A 16660-nucleotide genomic window follows, 5' to 3' on the forward strand; every position below is an offset into this window, starting at 1 on the left:
AATGTAATCACTGCGTTTGATAAAGTAAAATAATCCAAATGCAATTCTAAATGACAGGAAAACATTTTTTTAAGGAAACTGCACAATATATGTATACACTAAATATGTGCATAAACCTTTTGCTTGAATGATACAGTACATTTACAGCGGCCAGCGGTGACTTTTTCGAGTGGACATGCTGAAGTATAACAAGTATATACATTCTCTCAATCAAGTTCTCTGACACAAAGTCTTTGAAAGTACAGTAGTGGAGATTTGTTCTAATTTAAATATAATTTATAAATTCTCAGGCCCCTAGTATATTGGAGCATAACCTTTTACTATTTTCTTTATTTTTTTCTTCGTTAACTCCTTTGTTTTTTTCTTTTCTTTGATCAGTGTTTGTTCATACTGTATTAATTTTGAATGATTGTTTCAATGATAATTGTGAAGTTGTAATATTTGTTTGCAAGGAAAAAAATTGTAAAAAAAAAAAAAAAAAAAAAACTTTATTACTCATTGCGCATGTGCGAAAACTGTTGGCCTTCCGGTTTACAAAGCGGAGCTTCCACGAGAGACCCGTTTATTGTACAGTACTGACAGTACAATAAATTGCAAGTTTCTTTAGTTGTTTTTAGATTTGTGACACACTGCTGACATCTGGTGTCTATTTCCTGTAACCACGCCTAAACAAAAAACAAAACTCATGACGCAAACGACCGAAAAATAACGAATATAATGTGCTTCAATTTAAAATTACAAATGTTGCCCGGCAGCTTCAAATAACACCAAGCCGACAATTAGAAAAAGGTTAAATGACAGTCAAGGAATTACTGAAAATGAGACAAAACAAGTGTCGTCGAGCATCACTTGCTCGGCTTTCGATTGCTTTTCCTCAGAGTGGACGCAATCGATCGCTGATGCAACCCTCTGACAGCTTCCAGTCCTTCCACCACCAGGCTGGTTTTTCATTCACGCCGCTTTAGCTCTTGAGGTAAGGCTATATTAACTGGACAGCATAATGCTATGTTTATTTAACATGTCATGTAGGTGAACTGAAATTATTATGAGGAAGACGTTTGCAATTTCCACCCGAAACGACATTTGCTTCATGTTGTTGCACATGGCGTTCTTGCTAGCAGCTAGCTAACGTCAATGCTAGCTCGTGTATCTTCATTTTATAAAGTTGAGAACGGAAATGTATTTATGCTTCTTAGTGTAAATTATTGTGCTTATTCATTAGCGTCAACCTAACAGGAGTACTGCGACGTTATCTTGTCGAGTGCCATCATTTACTACCACTATCGTTAAATGTAGGGCTGCACGATATTGGAAAAACATGCGATATGCGATATACTTGCTGAACATATCGATATCGATATTATTGCAATATTTAACATGCATCTAAAGAAATTACATTTTTTATTATCTAATGAAAGAAAAACATTTTTAATGCGACAAAATAAGCAACCTTAATGTAAACTTAGTTAATTAATTGTAATTATGTCTTGATAATTTTCAACTATTGGATGGCGATGCACGTTTTAGTTAGCATCTCACTGGTCAAATTCATATAAAAAGCATAAAATTCCATATAAAACTTATTGCATGCCTTTGCGATATGCATATTGCAAGGGCCAATATCGCGATATCGATATTTTTTCGATATATTGTGCAGCCCTAATTAAATGTAAGTACATTAATTAAAGTACTTTATTATTTGTAGTGCCATAATTGTAATAGATTCCTTCAAACGCAACTGAAGGGAACTTATTGAACACTCTAAATTATCCATACGCGTCACTGTTGTGTTTAGTTTAATATTGCATTTGGAGGATGGCCAACTATTCAAACAATAAAAAAAAAAAATCATATCTGTGGTTGTAGTTGGAAGGCCTCATCATGGCAGCTCAGCTTAGCCCCGACGAGAAGCTGCACCTCATCACCAGGAACCTGCAGGTGGGTCAAAGGTGCACATGGGTCACACAGTGAGGCGGCGATTGTGACGTCAACTCTTTATACCACAGGAGGTGTTAGGGGAAGACAAACTGAAGCAGATCCTTCAAGAGAGAGAGCTGAAGGTGTACTGGGGAACCGCCACGACTGGCAAGCCGCACGTGGCCTACTTCGTTCCCATGTCCAAGATAGCCGACTTCCTCAAAGCTGGATGTGAGGTGTGTGCGCTAAAAGTTGCCACCATCTCCTTACAAAAGACTTATATCTGTTTTTGCTTTGGTCATTCAGGTCACCATTTTGTTTGCGGACTTGCACGCCTTCCTGGATAATATGAAGGCTCCCTGGGAGCTGCTGGAGCTTCGGGTGAAGTACTATGAGGAGGTTATTAAGGCCATGTTGGAGAGCATCGGCGTACCATTGGAGAAACTCAAGTTCGTGAAAGGAACTGACTTCCAACTCAGTAGGTTAGTCAGTGAGTCAGTGCATCCATTTTACGTACGAAAACTTTCATAGCATACCAACAAGCAAAATTACTGAAATCATGAGGATGCCTCAGTTAATAACTCACAATTTACTTGGTATAAAATGTGCGTACTTTTCATTCATGAGAAATGCACCAAAGTCTAAAATGTGTGTGTTTGTTACTTTTGTTTACACTTTTGATTACCTTCCACAATAAGAGAGTACACGCTGGATGTGTACCGCCTGTCCTCCATGGTGACCGAGCACGATGCCAAGAAGGCTGGCGCTGAGGTGGTCAAGCAGGTGGAGCACGCTCTGCTTAGTGGTCTGCTGTATCCAGGACTGCAGGTAAAATAATAGCACTTCACAACTCATCGAATATAGCGCTTTAATCAGCATACAAGTGCCGAATGCCATTCTGGAAACATTTCCCGATATAGTGTCACTCCTCAGGCGCTGGATGAGGAGTACCTGAAGGTGGACGCCCAATTTGGAGGAGTGGACCAAAGGAAGATCTTCACTTTTGCAGAGAAGGTGCTCCATGTCTCCCAGACACCTTTTAGTATTACCGCATTAGTGTAGGTTAGGTTGTTCTAATTCAACATGATCCCTGGATAAAAAATACATAGAAAAAAAAATACCCACTTTCTTGCAGTATCTCCCCCCTATGGGCTATGCCAAGCGCGTCCATCTGATGAACCCAATGGTACCAGGACTTACCGGTGCCAAGATGAGCTCCTCAGAGGAAGTAAGAGTGTAATAAGTTTGAAAGGAACTTCTCATTCTGTGTGTTTAATTTGTAACGCTCGCTGCTTTTCTGCAAAAGGACTCGAAAGTCGATCTGCTGGACTCCAAGGAAGAGTTAAAGAAGAAGCTGAAAAAGGTCTTCTGTGAGCCCGGAAACATCCAGAATAACGGGGTTCTGTCCTTTGTCAAATTTGTGCTCTTCCCTCTTCGTGGAGGTACATTACGTCATGTTATTTATTTGCTGTTTATCAAACACACTATTACCAAAATAAATGTAAAATGGCCGACTGTGTTTAGGGTTCTCCATCAAAAGAGACGGCAAGTTCGGTGGAGACAAATTGTACACCGCGTTTGAAGAAGTGGAGAAGGACTTTGCGTCAGAGGTAAATTCTTGACTCGTTTCATCCAGGCTCTCCTGAAGAGTACTCAAGTTCATCTCTCACTAGCTGATTCACCCCGGAGATCTGAAGGCCTCCGTGGAGGCGGCCCTCAACGAGCTGCTGGAGCCAATCCGGAAGAAGTTTCAGTCCGCCGAACTGCGCAAACTGACCATCGCCGCCTACCCCACGACAAAGACGAGTCAGTGTTGTGTAACGTGGTGCAAACAGAGGTCGGTCAACTTTACGTTAACATTTCCGTCCGTGCAGAAGGAGCAGGAAAGGGCGCTAAGGCAGGAGGAGATGATGAAGAGCTGGCGCCATCCAAACTGGACATCCGGGTGGGCAAGGTTGTCAGTGTGGAGAAGGTAGGTTGTTAATTGACTACAATGAAGACTGATTTATGCTTTCAATGTTCTATTCTTGCTTTTTATTGACATCTTCTCATTTTAGTTTGAAAATTAGTCATTTAATTTAGGTTTGGGAAAAAAGTTGACATAAAAAATGTCAGCCTCGAAGCTCCTCCGGAAACATGTTTGCGCCACAGTCCACATTTCTACACGGACTTTTTTTTGCAGGGGCACGCCGTGGACAGGAAGTTATTGAGCTCATTATAGCCAGCAGGCAGCTCGGTTCCACTTTTACTCATGGACTAGTGTTGAAGCATCATCTGTAAATTATTTTTTAAGACACATTTACATGTGTAATATCGATATAATGTTTGTGTGAACTAAATGGCAGGTAGTGTTAATTCACCTTAAATGGTAATTGCTCGCGCACTAATGCTAATCCCGATTGCTAACTGTTCAGCCCAGGCTAATTTTGTTGGTGTTTAATAATGGTCATGCACAAAAGATAATAAAATAGTTATATCCACTCAATTCAACTTGCATTCAAACTTAGTGGATTCAAATAATAATGATAAAAAATTAAATGTGACAGCCCTAAATTTAAATAATAAAATGTTTTAAGTCAAGTCACTCATGCTGATTGTGTGTGTATGAATATTTGTTTTTCTACTGTGCTCTCCAACTGTAAGCATCCAGACGCGGATTCGCTGTACTTGGAGAAGATCGACGTCGGCGAGGCAGAGCCCAGGACGGTGGTCAGCGGGCTTGTGGCCTACATCTCCCAGGAGGACTTGCAGGACCGAATGGTGCTGGTGCTGTGCAACCTCAAACCCCAGAAGATGCGCGGCATTGAGTCGCAAGCGATGCTGCTTTGTGCTTCCATGTACGACGTCTTCTTCCTGCTTCGGGTTTCCTCACGTTACTCCTCATCCTGACCTTGATTGGGGTTTGGCTTGTTTATAGTGAAGGAGAGCCCAGGAGAGTGGAGCCACTTGACCCTGCTGAGGGTTCATCACCAGGGGACCGGGCCTTTGTGGAAGGATACGAGACGGGCAAACCAGAGGACAGACTCAACCCGAAGAAGAAAGTGTGGGAGAAATTACAAGTATGGCTCTTAGGATTACATCCGACCATTAATTTTTTATAGTGCTTGTCCTCATTAGAGTCACATTTGAGCTGGCTATTTTTTATTTTTATTTATTTATTTATTTATTTTTTTTTTAAACCAAACTCCACCCAGGAAGGCCAAAGCAGAAATTCCAACCCCAAATTTCTCCTGTTAAATAGACAAGCTGCTCAGGAATTATATATTCTCAAAAAAAAAAAAATAAAAATCACTTCTTTTTCTCACAATTATTCTGCCTTCTTCTCTAGGTTGACCTGAAGATCTCAGAGGAGTGTGCGGCTCAGTGGAAAGGCAACGTGCTGATGACCAAACTAGGACCGATCACGTGTAAAACTCTGAAAGGAGGAAATATCAGTTAGGTACTCGCCTTCACCTGCCAGCCACATTGCAAGAGTTCATTTAGTCAAGCAGTTGCCATGGGAACAACAGGGATGGTTTCTTGGAGCGTGATGGGACGTGGATGCTGAAAGTATTTTAATGATCTTGAAAAGGGATATAAAAACAAAAGTGGGTGCTTGTCATTGAAAAATCGTGGGACCTGTTCTGATTCATAACTTATCTGCCAGATATTGCACTCTTACATTAGCACATATGGCAAACTGTGTTTCCATACTTTATCGGTGACAGTTTTGTCCAGTTGCATCATGGCTAGCACTGCACATGCAGCAATCATACAAGCATATATTGCCGTGATCAAAACTGACATGGAATAAACTGTGGATGAAGTCTATGGTGTGACCGTGGTCCAGTTCTATTCAGTACTCGCCGTTGTCACCTATGCATTGGAAATAACCCGAAACAAATAGCAGCACTTTTTGTAAACTTATCTCAAATTGTGTCTTTTATTACAGCCAAGAGACAAATGACGATCTGATAAAAGCATGTTAATGTCTGAGCATCTGTAGCTATACAAAAGTGCTTGTTCTAAATAACACAACCGTTTTATCACGATTATTTATATATACTCTTTCCCTTTATATCAACGGAATCATTTGTTTCTATAATGTTCTCAAAGCAATAATTTTTATTAGCCTTCATCAACCTTTAGTGACAAACAACCATGTACATTATCCTTCCATTATCCTCACTAAATTGCTGTACATGAACACTCTAATGTGACTGCTCCCTAATTCAGCCTCTGGGGGGCATCCTCACACAATATTTACAGTTCAGCCAAATATGTACACCAGTTTATCCTGAGGGTGGGGGCTTATTCAGACAGAAGTTTAGAAAAATATTTCACAATAAAGCTATCGTAAGAAAGTGGTCGCTATTGATTTGCATAAATATGTTTGGAAGGCCATTTCAGGCTAAGGCTTCTTTTTTTTCTTCTTCTTCTTTTAAGTCAACACAACTCGTGTGAGTTAATAGTCACATTTATGCAGTCATTACTTGCTTGTAGGCTTTCCTGTGGCTCCTCTTGGTGAATACCACAAAGTGCTTTTAAAACAGTGTTTCAATCGTGTCTGCGGTCACTCTTGTAGCTAGAAGAAAAGATGAACAGTTGGGAACATTGTCATTACCTATACGGTTACAAGATGCAAATAATGAGTATGGTTGTAAATATTGTTGGTGCCTCTTACTTGTCTCAGGAAGAGCTATTCCCTTGGAATGTTGTTGTGCTCCAATCCCATCTCCGGCAGGAAAATTGGTTTCCATTCTAGGTGGATGATCTTGTGAAAAACTGACACTGCCTTGCGAAGGTTTCCTGGCTACTGGTGGTGGAACCCGTTCAGACCTTAACCCACCACTTGTGGAAGCAGCAGCATTCGTTTGGTCAGAAAACCGCCTGAGCTCAGCTGCTAAACTTTGCTTAGCCTGATCCTCAGGTGATGGGGCAGCACCGGTGTCAATAACAACCCGGTTGGTGCTCCTGGAGAAAATGAAGCTCGCAGTGGAAACTGGCAACCTTTGTGTGTCGTATGTTTCAGATGATTTGAGGGACAAGATCCCCGGTTCGCTCGCACAGTGGTAGGACGGTCTCATCCCCAGTCGGCACGGAAGACCTTCTCTTGATGACAGTGCTGCAGTTTTTATACGAATGGCTTCTTGTAGCCGTATGGAAGGGGTGTTTGCCGCTACATAAGTTTTCATTACCCGAGGGGGAGATTGAAGTGACTTTCGGGTAGGCTTTGGTGGAGTGTTTTGCTGTCCTGCGCTTGGGGCTCGACAATTCTCCAGTACTGGAGTTCCCTCGTTTGTGGACCTGTCACCAGAAGGCGCTTCCACACTATCCTCAGTCATGCTGACGGTACGCAGGCGGACCATGTGAAGTAATGAGGGGGTGACAAGAGGTATGTTAGCATCCTCTTTAGGGATGGGTGCACTTTTGTGGCGAGCTAGAAACTCCTTGGCCCTGGTGTCTCTGTGCACAGTACTGGGAGGTCTTCTGAAGGCAACGCCAGCGGTAAGGTTCTCCATTGGTAAAGGGGATGTAACTGGAGTAGGGAGTTGTGAAGTGATGGGAGATTCAGTCGTAGAATGACTTTCAATCACAAGAGAATGTCGTTTGAGGAAACTGTTGGAAGAAGCTATTCCAGAGTCTGGGGGTTGAATTTCTGCAGGACTATTGGTTGAAGATGATGGACTTTCAAAAGCAGGTGAAATTGTCTGCGTTGTTTCATTTGAAGCTTCTGTGTCTTTCCTGTCACAAACTACTGTTTGATGTAAAACTGGCTCTGGGGGTGTAGATGTCTCCGTTTCATTTGAGTCCTGAATTGCCTTTACAAATTCCTCTGAAGGTGGAACTGATGTGTCAGAAGCATCCATCTGTGTGGTACAACTGTCCTCAGATGGAATATTGTCTGTCGCATCAGGAGGGGGTGGAAGAGGAAATTCTATCTCATCTCCTCCTTCAAAGATTGAGTCTCCCTCTAAAGGAGGCGGCGGGGGTGGCCAAGATGATTCTGCAACTCGGCTCTCCTGTTCTCTATCTAACTCAACCGGGGATGTTGATACAGATGTGGGAGGTGACTTTCTTGAAAGAGGTGGCGTCGGTTGATAAGTAGGCGGAGGAGAAGGTGGCGGTGAGCTTTTATTTATGTTTTGTGAATGTACAGAATTTGCTGGTGTTGATGGGATTTCACTTGTGTCCACCTCATCTTTAGTCTCATTGACAGAAGTTGTGGCAATGTTGCAATTTTCACTTTGTCGTCTCACTGTCAACATTCCGTTTTCTCTCAGTTGTGGTTTCTTCATAACAGGGGGTGGTTCTTTTTTTGTGGAAACTTCACAAATGCCAGAGTCGTCCTTTGTCAGGCTACAGCTCTCTTCTCCTTGTACGTCTGGTGTTATTTCAACCTTGCCCTTAGCTAAAAATGTATTATCTTCTGCATCTGGACATCCTGTACTTTCTTTTACCTGATAGCCATCTCCAGGAATGACACATATAAATTTCTCATTCTTTGAATTTATTTCTGGTGCTTCTGCTTTGTCTTCAGTTTGTTTTTCAGAAAACAGCTTGCCGGTTTCTGTTTGGCATCCTTCATGTCTCACCGCACTCTCCTCTATCTTTGTTGATTCCATAAATACTTTGCTGATTTGGGGACTTGGACCACACAGGAGCGTAAAGGTGCGACCGTTTTGAGCCCATGTTTCAGGCGGAGGAGGACATGGTGCTTTGACCTTGGGAGGTGGTGGGACATTCCACAGCTCTTTAACTTCCATTCTCAAAGGTGAAGTGAGTTCTCTTGTAGAAACTGGGGGCAAACTAGGGCAAGAATTGGAAGCATCTGAATTGACAGGCTCGAATGTACCAGATGATAGGGATGTAAGTGATGAAGAAGGAGAGGCTGTTGACGCCCGAGATGCAGATCTCTCTGGCTTAACTGGTTTCATCTCGTGTTTATCTGGAGAAGTTGGGGTGATCTCCTTTGGAGAAAATGTTGGGGTGCCACTTTGACTGGAGTAGCCGCTGGAAGGCGATATGGTCCGTTCAAATTTCTCCCCTTCTGAGGGATTTTTCTGTGGCAAAGGGTTGAATTCCGAGACTGACTCTCCTGTCTTTCTTGCTTCACCAGAAGAAGCCTGAGTGGGGCTTAAACGATGGGAGTTGGATTCTGCACTGTTAGATATAGGATACAGAATCGTACTTATTTCCACAGTGCCTGATTTTAATTCCTCTGTTGTTGCTGTACTTCCTGTAGAATTTGATACCCCTTGAGAAGCAGAAATATTTGAATCTTTGTCCTCCACCTGACCTTTGGGAATGTTCCGCATCTTATTGTTATGAAGCGAATTTGACCTTCGTGGAGGTGCTGGGGGTAGTTTCGTCTTGATAATGGAGAGACTTCGAGTGGAATTCCGTTTGATCTTTACGTCGTCCCCACTGGTACATGCCGTAACAGGTTCAGAATCTTTGTTCTTGGCTACATTTTCACTTTTACTAATGTGATTCACTGAAGTCTGGAGGCTGGTAAGTTCTTGGTTCCCTGGAGAATCCACCCAACTTTCCTGCAGATTGAGATCCACCTTGTGTGTGGTACCCTGTGTTGTTAAATTGTTGAAGGAACTATCTGTTTGGGAGCCGTCCCCATCGGATTTTCTGGAGAGAAAAGGGCTGGCTGACGAACCCACCGAGGCCAGGCTGCTTTTGCTTACTGTGTGGGCACTGCCACCGTGGTTGGCACTGTTGCCTCTTTGGCTGCCGCGGTCAATCTCAATGACTTCAACCGAGGCTGGTAGCACCGCATTTGGGATGATTGTAGATAGGTAGGTTGCCTGAGGAGATACGGACATTACTGGACCCTGTGGGGAGGGGGAAAAAAGTGTTGAATTGTATGACCGCGGACACCATACAGTAATATCTTTTTGTTGTTTCCTTACTTGGGGTTCCAAAAGGAAGCTACTCATTAAAGGATTGGAGCAAGTAAAGGTCGTCATTCCAGGTACTGCAACAGACTTGGGTCTGATGACAGATGACCTATAGTGGTGGGTACCAAGTCCCTGGTGGTTGAATGTGTCGTTCTTGTACACTTCCTGATGATGTGATCTCATCTGCTGCTTTTCATCAAATACCTGCTTAGGAAATGTAATATGAGCTTTATCAAGTGAAAAAATTAGCAGGTTCCCTGACTGGACACTTACTTCCAGCTCTGACAGGTGCACCCTTGCTCCTTTCTTGGATATCACTGGAGTTCCTCCATCAACAGTTGGAATGATGAAAACACCCGATTGGCTGTTGTGATTGGGTAGCTGAGGAGAAACCACCTGCTGGAAGGTAGAGTCTCTGTGCGATGCTGGGATATGGACAACTGAGTGTCAATGACATTTCTAACACAAAAATAACCAATTCCCTGGACTCATCACCTACCAAGTTCTTTCTGGACCTGGTTGGGAATACCCATAATGGTAGTCCTTCTGTTCCTCTTCCTGTTCTTTTCTAACCTTTTCACTGGATGCAGAGGCTTGAATGTAGAACCTAAAAGAGGCAGTCCAGAATGGAGATACTGACTCTTTTTGAAATGATAAAAAGTTACAAACGGCGATTACCTTGGCGAGTGAGCATAGGTCTGGTCAACATGGAAGAAGTTCTTGTAGTATCAGTACCTGAGTTGGAATTTGACTCCAGAGAGCCCCCTTCATCTTTGGAGTTAAGATCCTCTTCTGGATGTGCTGTGTCTGACGACTGCGGGACATGTACATGAAAATGGATTTAACACACAAACTGGTAAGTGGACATTTTGTGTTTAATAAAGTGCACTTACAGCACAGCTTTCATCTTCAGCAAAGTTCACTCCACTCTCGTGCTCTTGTGTAAAGCAAATCAATAAGGCCACGTTAAACGTCAATCCACTCACATGTATAATCTACCCAAGTAACAACACAATAAGCAAAAAATCTGTTTTAGATACCTCGCCGACCTTCCTGCTGTAATATTTTCAAGCCCTCCTGAGCCTCCGAGTGCAAGTCCTCCAGGTACTGAGGCCGATTGCCCTCGATGAAAACATTCTCCTGGAAGTGTTGTGAGGCCGAGTAGTGCACTGCCAACTTCTTTTGCTCATCGTTGGCCTTGGGCCCAGCTGCTGAGGAATGAATTGAAGAGTTTAATGCTACTGATAGCTCTCCGTGGTAGTCGGTTTTCTGTTTTCCAAACATCCCAATCTTAGTTTTGCTTAAATTTCAAGATAACAGTTCTGTCATAACGCCACTTTAGTTTACTTGTTTGAATCCTCTTTATAATCTTCAAATTCTCCCTAGAACAGAACATATTTTTATTATCAGCAAACAAAACGAACTTCAACCATTTTGATGCTCTACAAATGTCAATGGACCTAATATTGACCCCTGTGGCACTCCACATGTAATGTCACTGTACTCAGATTTCTATTGCACAAACATATCTCTGCAACCAGCTCAACCCAAGCCCCCTTATACCATGCCTTTCCTGAATATGTTGTGATCAGTGATCAAAGTCAATCAGACTTCAAACAATCCTTCAAACTATTTGTAGTACGAAAGCAGCACGTTGTCAAAGGAAACCAGCATAAGTGACTGCCTAACCTGCTCAACAGGTGTCCATTGCCAAAACCTATCAGCTTTACAGTGAACCCTGTGCGCTTCCACCTGCTGTGAATGTGACACCGCGCCGTTAACAGAAGCTGGGCAGATGTTCCAGCCTGGCTAATCGCAGTATCTGTAATTCGGTGCTAGTCTCAGGAGGATTAGATAATTTGGTTTGATTGGACCCCCTGCTGAGGGGTGTTCCTTGTGGGAACTTGGACAGTCCATTATATCTAAAACAAGATGGTCCAGTCTGTCTTGAATTCATTCACATCTTGAGACCTGAATTTATTCACATGCGGGACAATGACCCCTCTGAAAAAGTCAAGCCTAGCTATCATCTTTCTATCCTATTGTTATCTTCAACACTATCGCTCTGTCTCCCCCAGGTTAGGTAATGTAACGTATGTCTTTGCAGACTCACGCAGGTAAGGCAGTCAGTTGTGTTTAATAGAGGCTGAGAAATGTCTTTATACATCCACAAGGCAATGTTCCAAACGAGTCATCATGGGATTACATGTAGGAGGAGACCCCCTGCTTCTTAAGGTTTAGCAGACTCGTGCAGGAGGTTAAGGGCTTTTGGTTGATTAAGACGACCGCCGGTAAAGCCGTTTATCTCATTAGAGAGACCCCCAAATTGACGGCAGTTTGTCTGCGCATTGGGGGTATTTTGTGCAGTAAAAACAACCGGGAGTTGTATCATCTTTGCATGAATGCAAAGATTTATTACCGTAGTTTAAGCCAATCTGGTGAGAAAACAACACTCACTCACCCTTCTTCTTGAAGACTGACAGCAGGGAGTGGATACTCTTCCTCAGATATACCACCATCCCTACAGCGGCACCATGGCAGATCCTTCCCCCAAAAAACTAGACTCAAAGTACCTCAAGTATTCTAGTTGTCTCTGGTGAAATGTAAAAAAGAATCTTTTGTAACCCAAAGAACGCGTCATAACAAACTTCCTCCTTGATCAGTCCGCCTTGCTGTGGAAGGATGAGCTCACAATAAAACCTGCTACCGCCCCAGCTGCCTTATCCCTGAGTCCGATACCCGTCAACCTCACTCCCCCCACCTCCTTCTCTCCCTCGCTCCCTCCCCGTTTTTCTTCAGCTCCCTCTGCTTCTCCTCCATTGCAATGCTTTATTGTCAAATAAAGGACCCCCGCTTACCCCTCAGCTGTCAAAGTTTGGCTTTCAGGCAACATCCACCCCCACGACACAAGGTAGTATACAGACACGTGTCTATGCATGCACTCACCCACCCCCAGGTTAAGCTGATTATGTAGATTATTTTGATATTTTCTGGGGTTTGGAACAGAAACAGAAGGTCATGAGAAAAAGGGATCCCAAATTAAATTGTAAAGCAAGTGGAGTGATGCGAGTTGGTGGGTGTTCAAAGGAAAACCTGGATTAAAACCACAACCTTTGTTCATATGCTAACTTTAGTCAAATTAATGTAATATGCAAATTTATTGTTATACCTTCTAATATCACACACTCAAATTCTGATTTAATTCGTATGTAACTTAATTCTCATAAAATTAGGATGATTTTGAAGTATTGTATATGTGATTTATTTTTTATTTTTTTTTTGCTCTTAAAGTGATACTTGACTCATTGAACAATTTGCAGCAGTGAAAGTTCATATTTTGTCCATAATGTGGTAACTTCATTATTTTTCATGTACAATTAATACCTTTAAAAAGTAATTGTTTTACTTGCTGTCAACTGCTGGTGACATGTCACCTGTGCTGAGGAAGTAGGTAACGACCAATCATGGCTCAGTTGACTGACCAAACCCAGAAAACAGGTGAGCCATGATTGGCCGTTACCTACATCCTCAGCACAGGTGATGTCATCATCAGTCAACAGCAAGTAGAAAAAATACTTTTAAAAGGTACTAATTGTACATGAAAAAATAATGTCGTTACCACATTAACTCATTCAGTGCCATTGACGGCTATAGACGTCAAAAATCCATTTTAACTGGGCTTGCAGTGAATGAGTTAATTTTAGACAAAATATTAACTTTTTACTGCTGAAAATGGCTAAATGAGTCAAATATCCCTTCAACTTTACTTTTTTATTGTTACTGCGTAACAACGTATTGCAAAGATACATTTTTTTTTTCAATTGTACCTTTATAAAATTAATAATCTTGCAGTAGTGTTTTCAAATTTTCATGCATGTTTCAACTGCACTGTCATAACTTTACAAATTGCATTGTACTAAAATTTTCCTTCTAAAAATGATTTTCTATATGTGACATAGCGCTCGGTGGCCAAGCCGTACACGCATTCAGTTGTTGTCACTAATTGTAGTCATGTCACACGTCACCATCCCCTAATAGCCGCCTTCAGCCTGTCTGCTTTGTCTTATTATTTTCATGCTAGTGGGCAGCGGAGGTTGTGTCCTTCCAGTGGCAATTCAAACGGGCGCTCCCGTATCATCCTCTTGTCTCCTCGCATCACTTTCCCGCCGGCCGCCGCCAATCTCTCCCCCTTCACATCTCCTCTCGTCTGGCCTTTTAGCCCTGTGGCTCCTGAGGTCTTGTTTGATTTATAAATAGCTTTTAATGGCATCATCCGGCCGGCCGCTCCTGTTTCCTGACTCACCTCGAACGATCGTGTCGAGGGGATGACTGCGCGGAAAGACGTCAGTGTTTGTGGCAAAGCTCGCTCCTCGTATTTTGAGATGAGGTCTGTGCCTGTTGGCGGGTGGAAGATGTGAGGCCTTGGCAGAATGTTCAAGCTCGGGTGAGAGCTGCTTTAAAAATGGGAGTCATGCCAGCGGATTAACTCCTGCACCTGCCCATCACTTAACCTGACACACTTTCTCATCTCAATCCATCATTTGTCTCACTCTTCCAGTTCAAACTCCAAAAAGTTTCTTTCTTTCCAAGTGTTGCAGCTTTTTCTAATGAAATCAAGCAAGTGAACCCCCCCCCCCCCCCCCCTTTCACTCCACCCCTGATATCAATATTCATTAGAAGGTCTAAAGAGACGCCATCTGGTCTTGGGGGACGGGAACAGAGGGGAGACTTTGCTTCCAAATGCCTTTGATTTGCCATTCCGCAGCACGGGAGAACAACATTTTGGCGCATAATCATGGCCTAAGATTATGCTCATTTCAGAGCAAGTACAAATGATAAACATTCAACATGACGGCGGAAATGTGTTTCTAAGCATTTTGACAAGGCAAACAAATTATTTTTTTATAGCCCGATTAAGTGAAACTTTTTAAAGACATCATAAATCACAAACTAGTTATCACCTACTAAAGAGCAATTAAAGCTTGCTAATTCCCTTTGTTGGCATTCCATGTTGCTGAGTTACGGTTGTAATTTGTTTTACTCTGCATGCTATCAAAGTGGTTCTCTATTTATTAATTAATGTATTTATTACACCAAGCACCACATCAAAAATATTTGGCTGTCCAATGTCCAAGTACCAACCTAAAAAACCAAAATTAAAAACAAATTTTCATTGAATGCCACTCATACATCCATTGAAAATCAAGCAGATGTTTTATTCCTACAAGATGTATTTAATATTATTGTAAGCCACGATAACATTAATACTGCACTTAATATGGCACACAATAAGATAGCAATAATAATAACTATTATTATTATGGATGGCTGATAAGATATTAAATGCAAACCACTGAAATTAAAATCCAACTGAATCGTCTCTCACCAAAACAAGTTTCACGTCAGTTGAACATTTAATTTAGTGATTCTTTGGTGTATCACTAGAGGGCGCTCTCATACTAAGTACTTGCACCCCTTGTTGAGAATCGCTGCACTACTGTATAAAGTAAAAAGAAAAACTAATAGTTTTGAGTACTGTTTTGTGATGTTTGATGACAAATTTAAATTACTTTAAATTTTCCAAGTTGCCTTTTAAATCAACACAATAAACACCTTTTTTCTACGGTATGATCTGATTTAAAAAGTCCTCCATTAGAGGGTGCAGTATTATCTACATTGGGATTAAATGTCATTATTGGACATGCGAAGACAGCAGGTCACCTTACATCAGTGCTTCTCAATTATTTTCTGTCATGCCCCCCCGAGTAAGAAGAAAACATCTCGCGCCCCACCCCCACACGAATATAAATAGTTAGCGTTTGTCTATAAAATTGTTATAAGCACACCCCTGCATAACACTGTATCCGTATTCACGTATAAGAGAATAAAAAAGAAAGAAATATGGAGCAATTTACAACAAAGAATAGCATTATTAACTGTAACAGAAAAGATTTAAAGTGCATCTGAAATTCAAAAATAAATTAAATCCTTAATTAAACGATAAACATTTTTTGACTGACCATGTCAAACCATATGATACGGGAAAATAAAATTACATAAAATCAATAAATAATAATGCATTCAAACTGATCACCAACATTAACTCAGGAGCACAATATTCAAAAAACAAAAAAACAAACCATTAACCTGCAAAAAAAAATATATAAAATAATTTGTGCTACACCACCGAGCTAATGCTCCCTGCGCACACTCTGCCAATAATGAGAGGGCCACTGCCCCCTAATGTAGTGGAGGTGCAATTGCACTTTATCCTAGGACAGTAAAAAAAATAAAAATAAAAAAGCATGTTCCCCGAGGTAAAACGCGCCCCCCTTGATGGAGCCTCGCGCCCCCCTGGGGGGGGCCCGCCCCACTATTTGAGAAGCACTGCCTTGCATGAAGATTGCAACCAGTGTGAAGTGATGCCAAGAGCATAAAATCTTTAAGTTGCGTATTGGCCCCTCACCGTCCTCAAATGGAAGGTCATGTGACAAGCAGAGCATAAAACAAACACGGATGCGTTTGTGCGTGGCGCCACTATCAGGTAAGAAGAGCAGTGGACCAAGAGAACTCACTGACCGCAGAAAGCTGACTTTTATATGCTTCCTGGTCACAATAATTAACGTGTGCTCATATCTTTTGCAGATAAGGGTCATGATTCATGCTTGTGTCACCATGGAAACCGCACGACGACAGCTATGAAGGTAAACTATACTGTTATATTGCTCCCAAAAAAGGACGTACTTCACAAATATATATATATTTTTTTTTTGCTGCTAGATTCACAAGCCACAACAATAGGTACACCTGCACATTCTGACAATGTTTTGCTTCTGTGGATGATCATGTGC

At 42.0% G+C, this 16660-nt stretch overlaps 3 protein-coding genes across 3 annotated transcripts in view; 2 read left to right on the forward strand and 1 right to left on the reverse strand.

Annotated features, from left to right (window-relative positions):
* Positions 1-834: 834 nt before the first annotated feature.
* On the forward strand, positions 835-5732 carry yars1 (tyrosyl-tRNA synthetase 1). The gene is made up of 14 exons (XM_077507028.1): positions 835-973; positions 1867-1938; positions 2007-2153; positions 2224-2399; positions 2616-2745; positions 2851-2931; positions 3053-3145; positions 3224-3359; positions 3442-3527; positions 3591-3723; positions 3792-3889; positions 4561-4754; positions 4835-4976; positions 5246-5732. The coding sequence occupies exons 2-14, from the start codon at positions 1882-1884 to the stop codon at positions 5354-5356; spliced, it is 1584 nt and encodes a 527-aa protein (XP_077363154.1). The 5' UTR covers positions 835-973; positions 1867-1881; the 3' UTR covers positions 5357-5732.
* Positions 5395-16660, reverse strand: part of nhsl3 (NHS like 3) — a 30626-nt gene continuing 19360 nt past the window's right edge. Inside the window, exons 3-10 of the mRNA XM_077507022.1 lie at positions 10850-11017; positions 10703-10746; positions 10488-10623; positions 10309-10416; positions 10083-10234; positions 9822-10016; positions 6581-9743; positions 5395-6481 (exon numbers count right to left, since the gene is read on the reverse strand). Coding sequence (XP_077363148.1) covers positions 6441-6481; positions 6581-9743; positions 9822-10016; positions 10083-10234; positions 10309-10416; positions 10488-10623; positions 10703-10746; positions 10850-11017 — 4007 coding nt within the window. The 3' untranslated portion in view covers positions 5395-6440. The remainder of the gene's footprint in view (positions 6482-6580; positions 9744-9821; positions 10017-10082; positions 10235-10308; positions 10417-10487; positions 10624-10702; positions 10747-10849; positions 11018-16660) is intronic.
* The window catches only part of sync (syncoilin, intermediate filament protein), a 28825-nt gene continuing 28521 nt past the window's right edge, over positions 16357-16660 (forward strand). The window contains exon 1 of the mRNA XM_077507027.1: positions 16357-16513. The gene's annotated coding sequence lies outside the window, so the exon portion shown is untranslated. The remainder of the gene's footprint in view (positions 16514-16660) is intronic.

Source organism: Festucalex cinctus, chromosome 19 (genome assembly GCF_051991245.1).
Source record: "Festucalex cinctus isolate MCC-2025b chromosome 19, RoL_Fcin_1.0, whole genome shotgun sequence".
Taxonomy (NCBI): domain Eukaryota; kingdom Metazoa; phylum Chordata; class Actinopteri; order Syngnathiformes; family Syngnathidae; genus Festucalex; species Festucalex cinctus.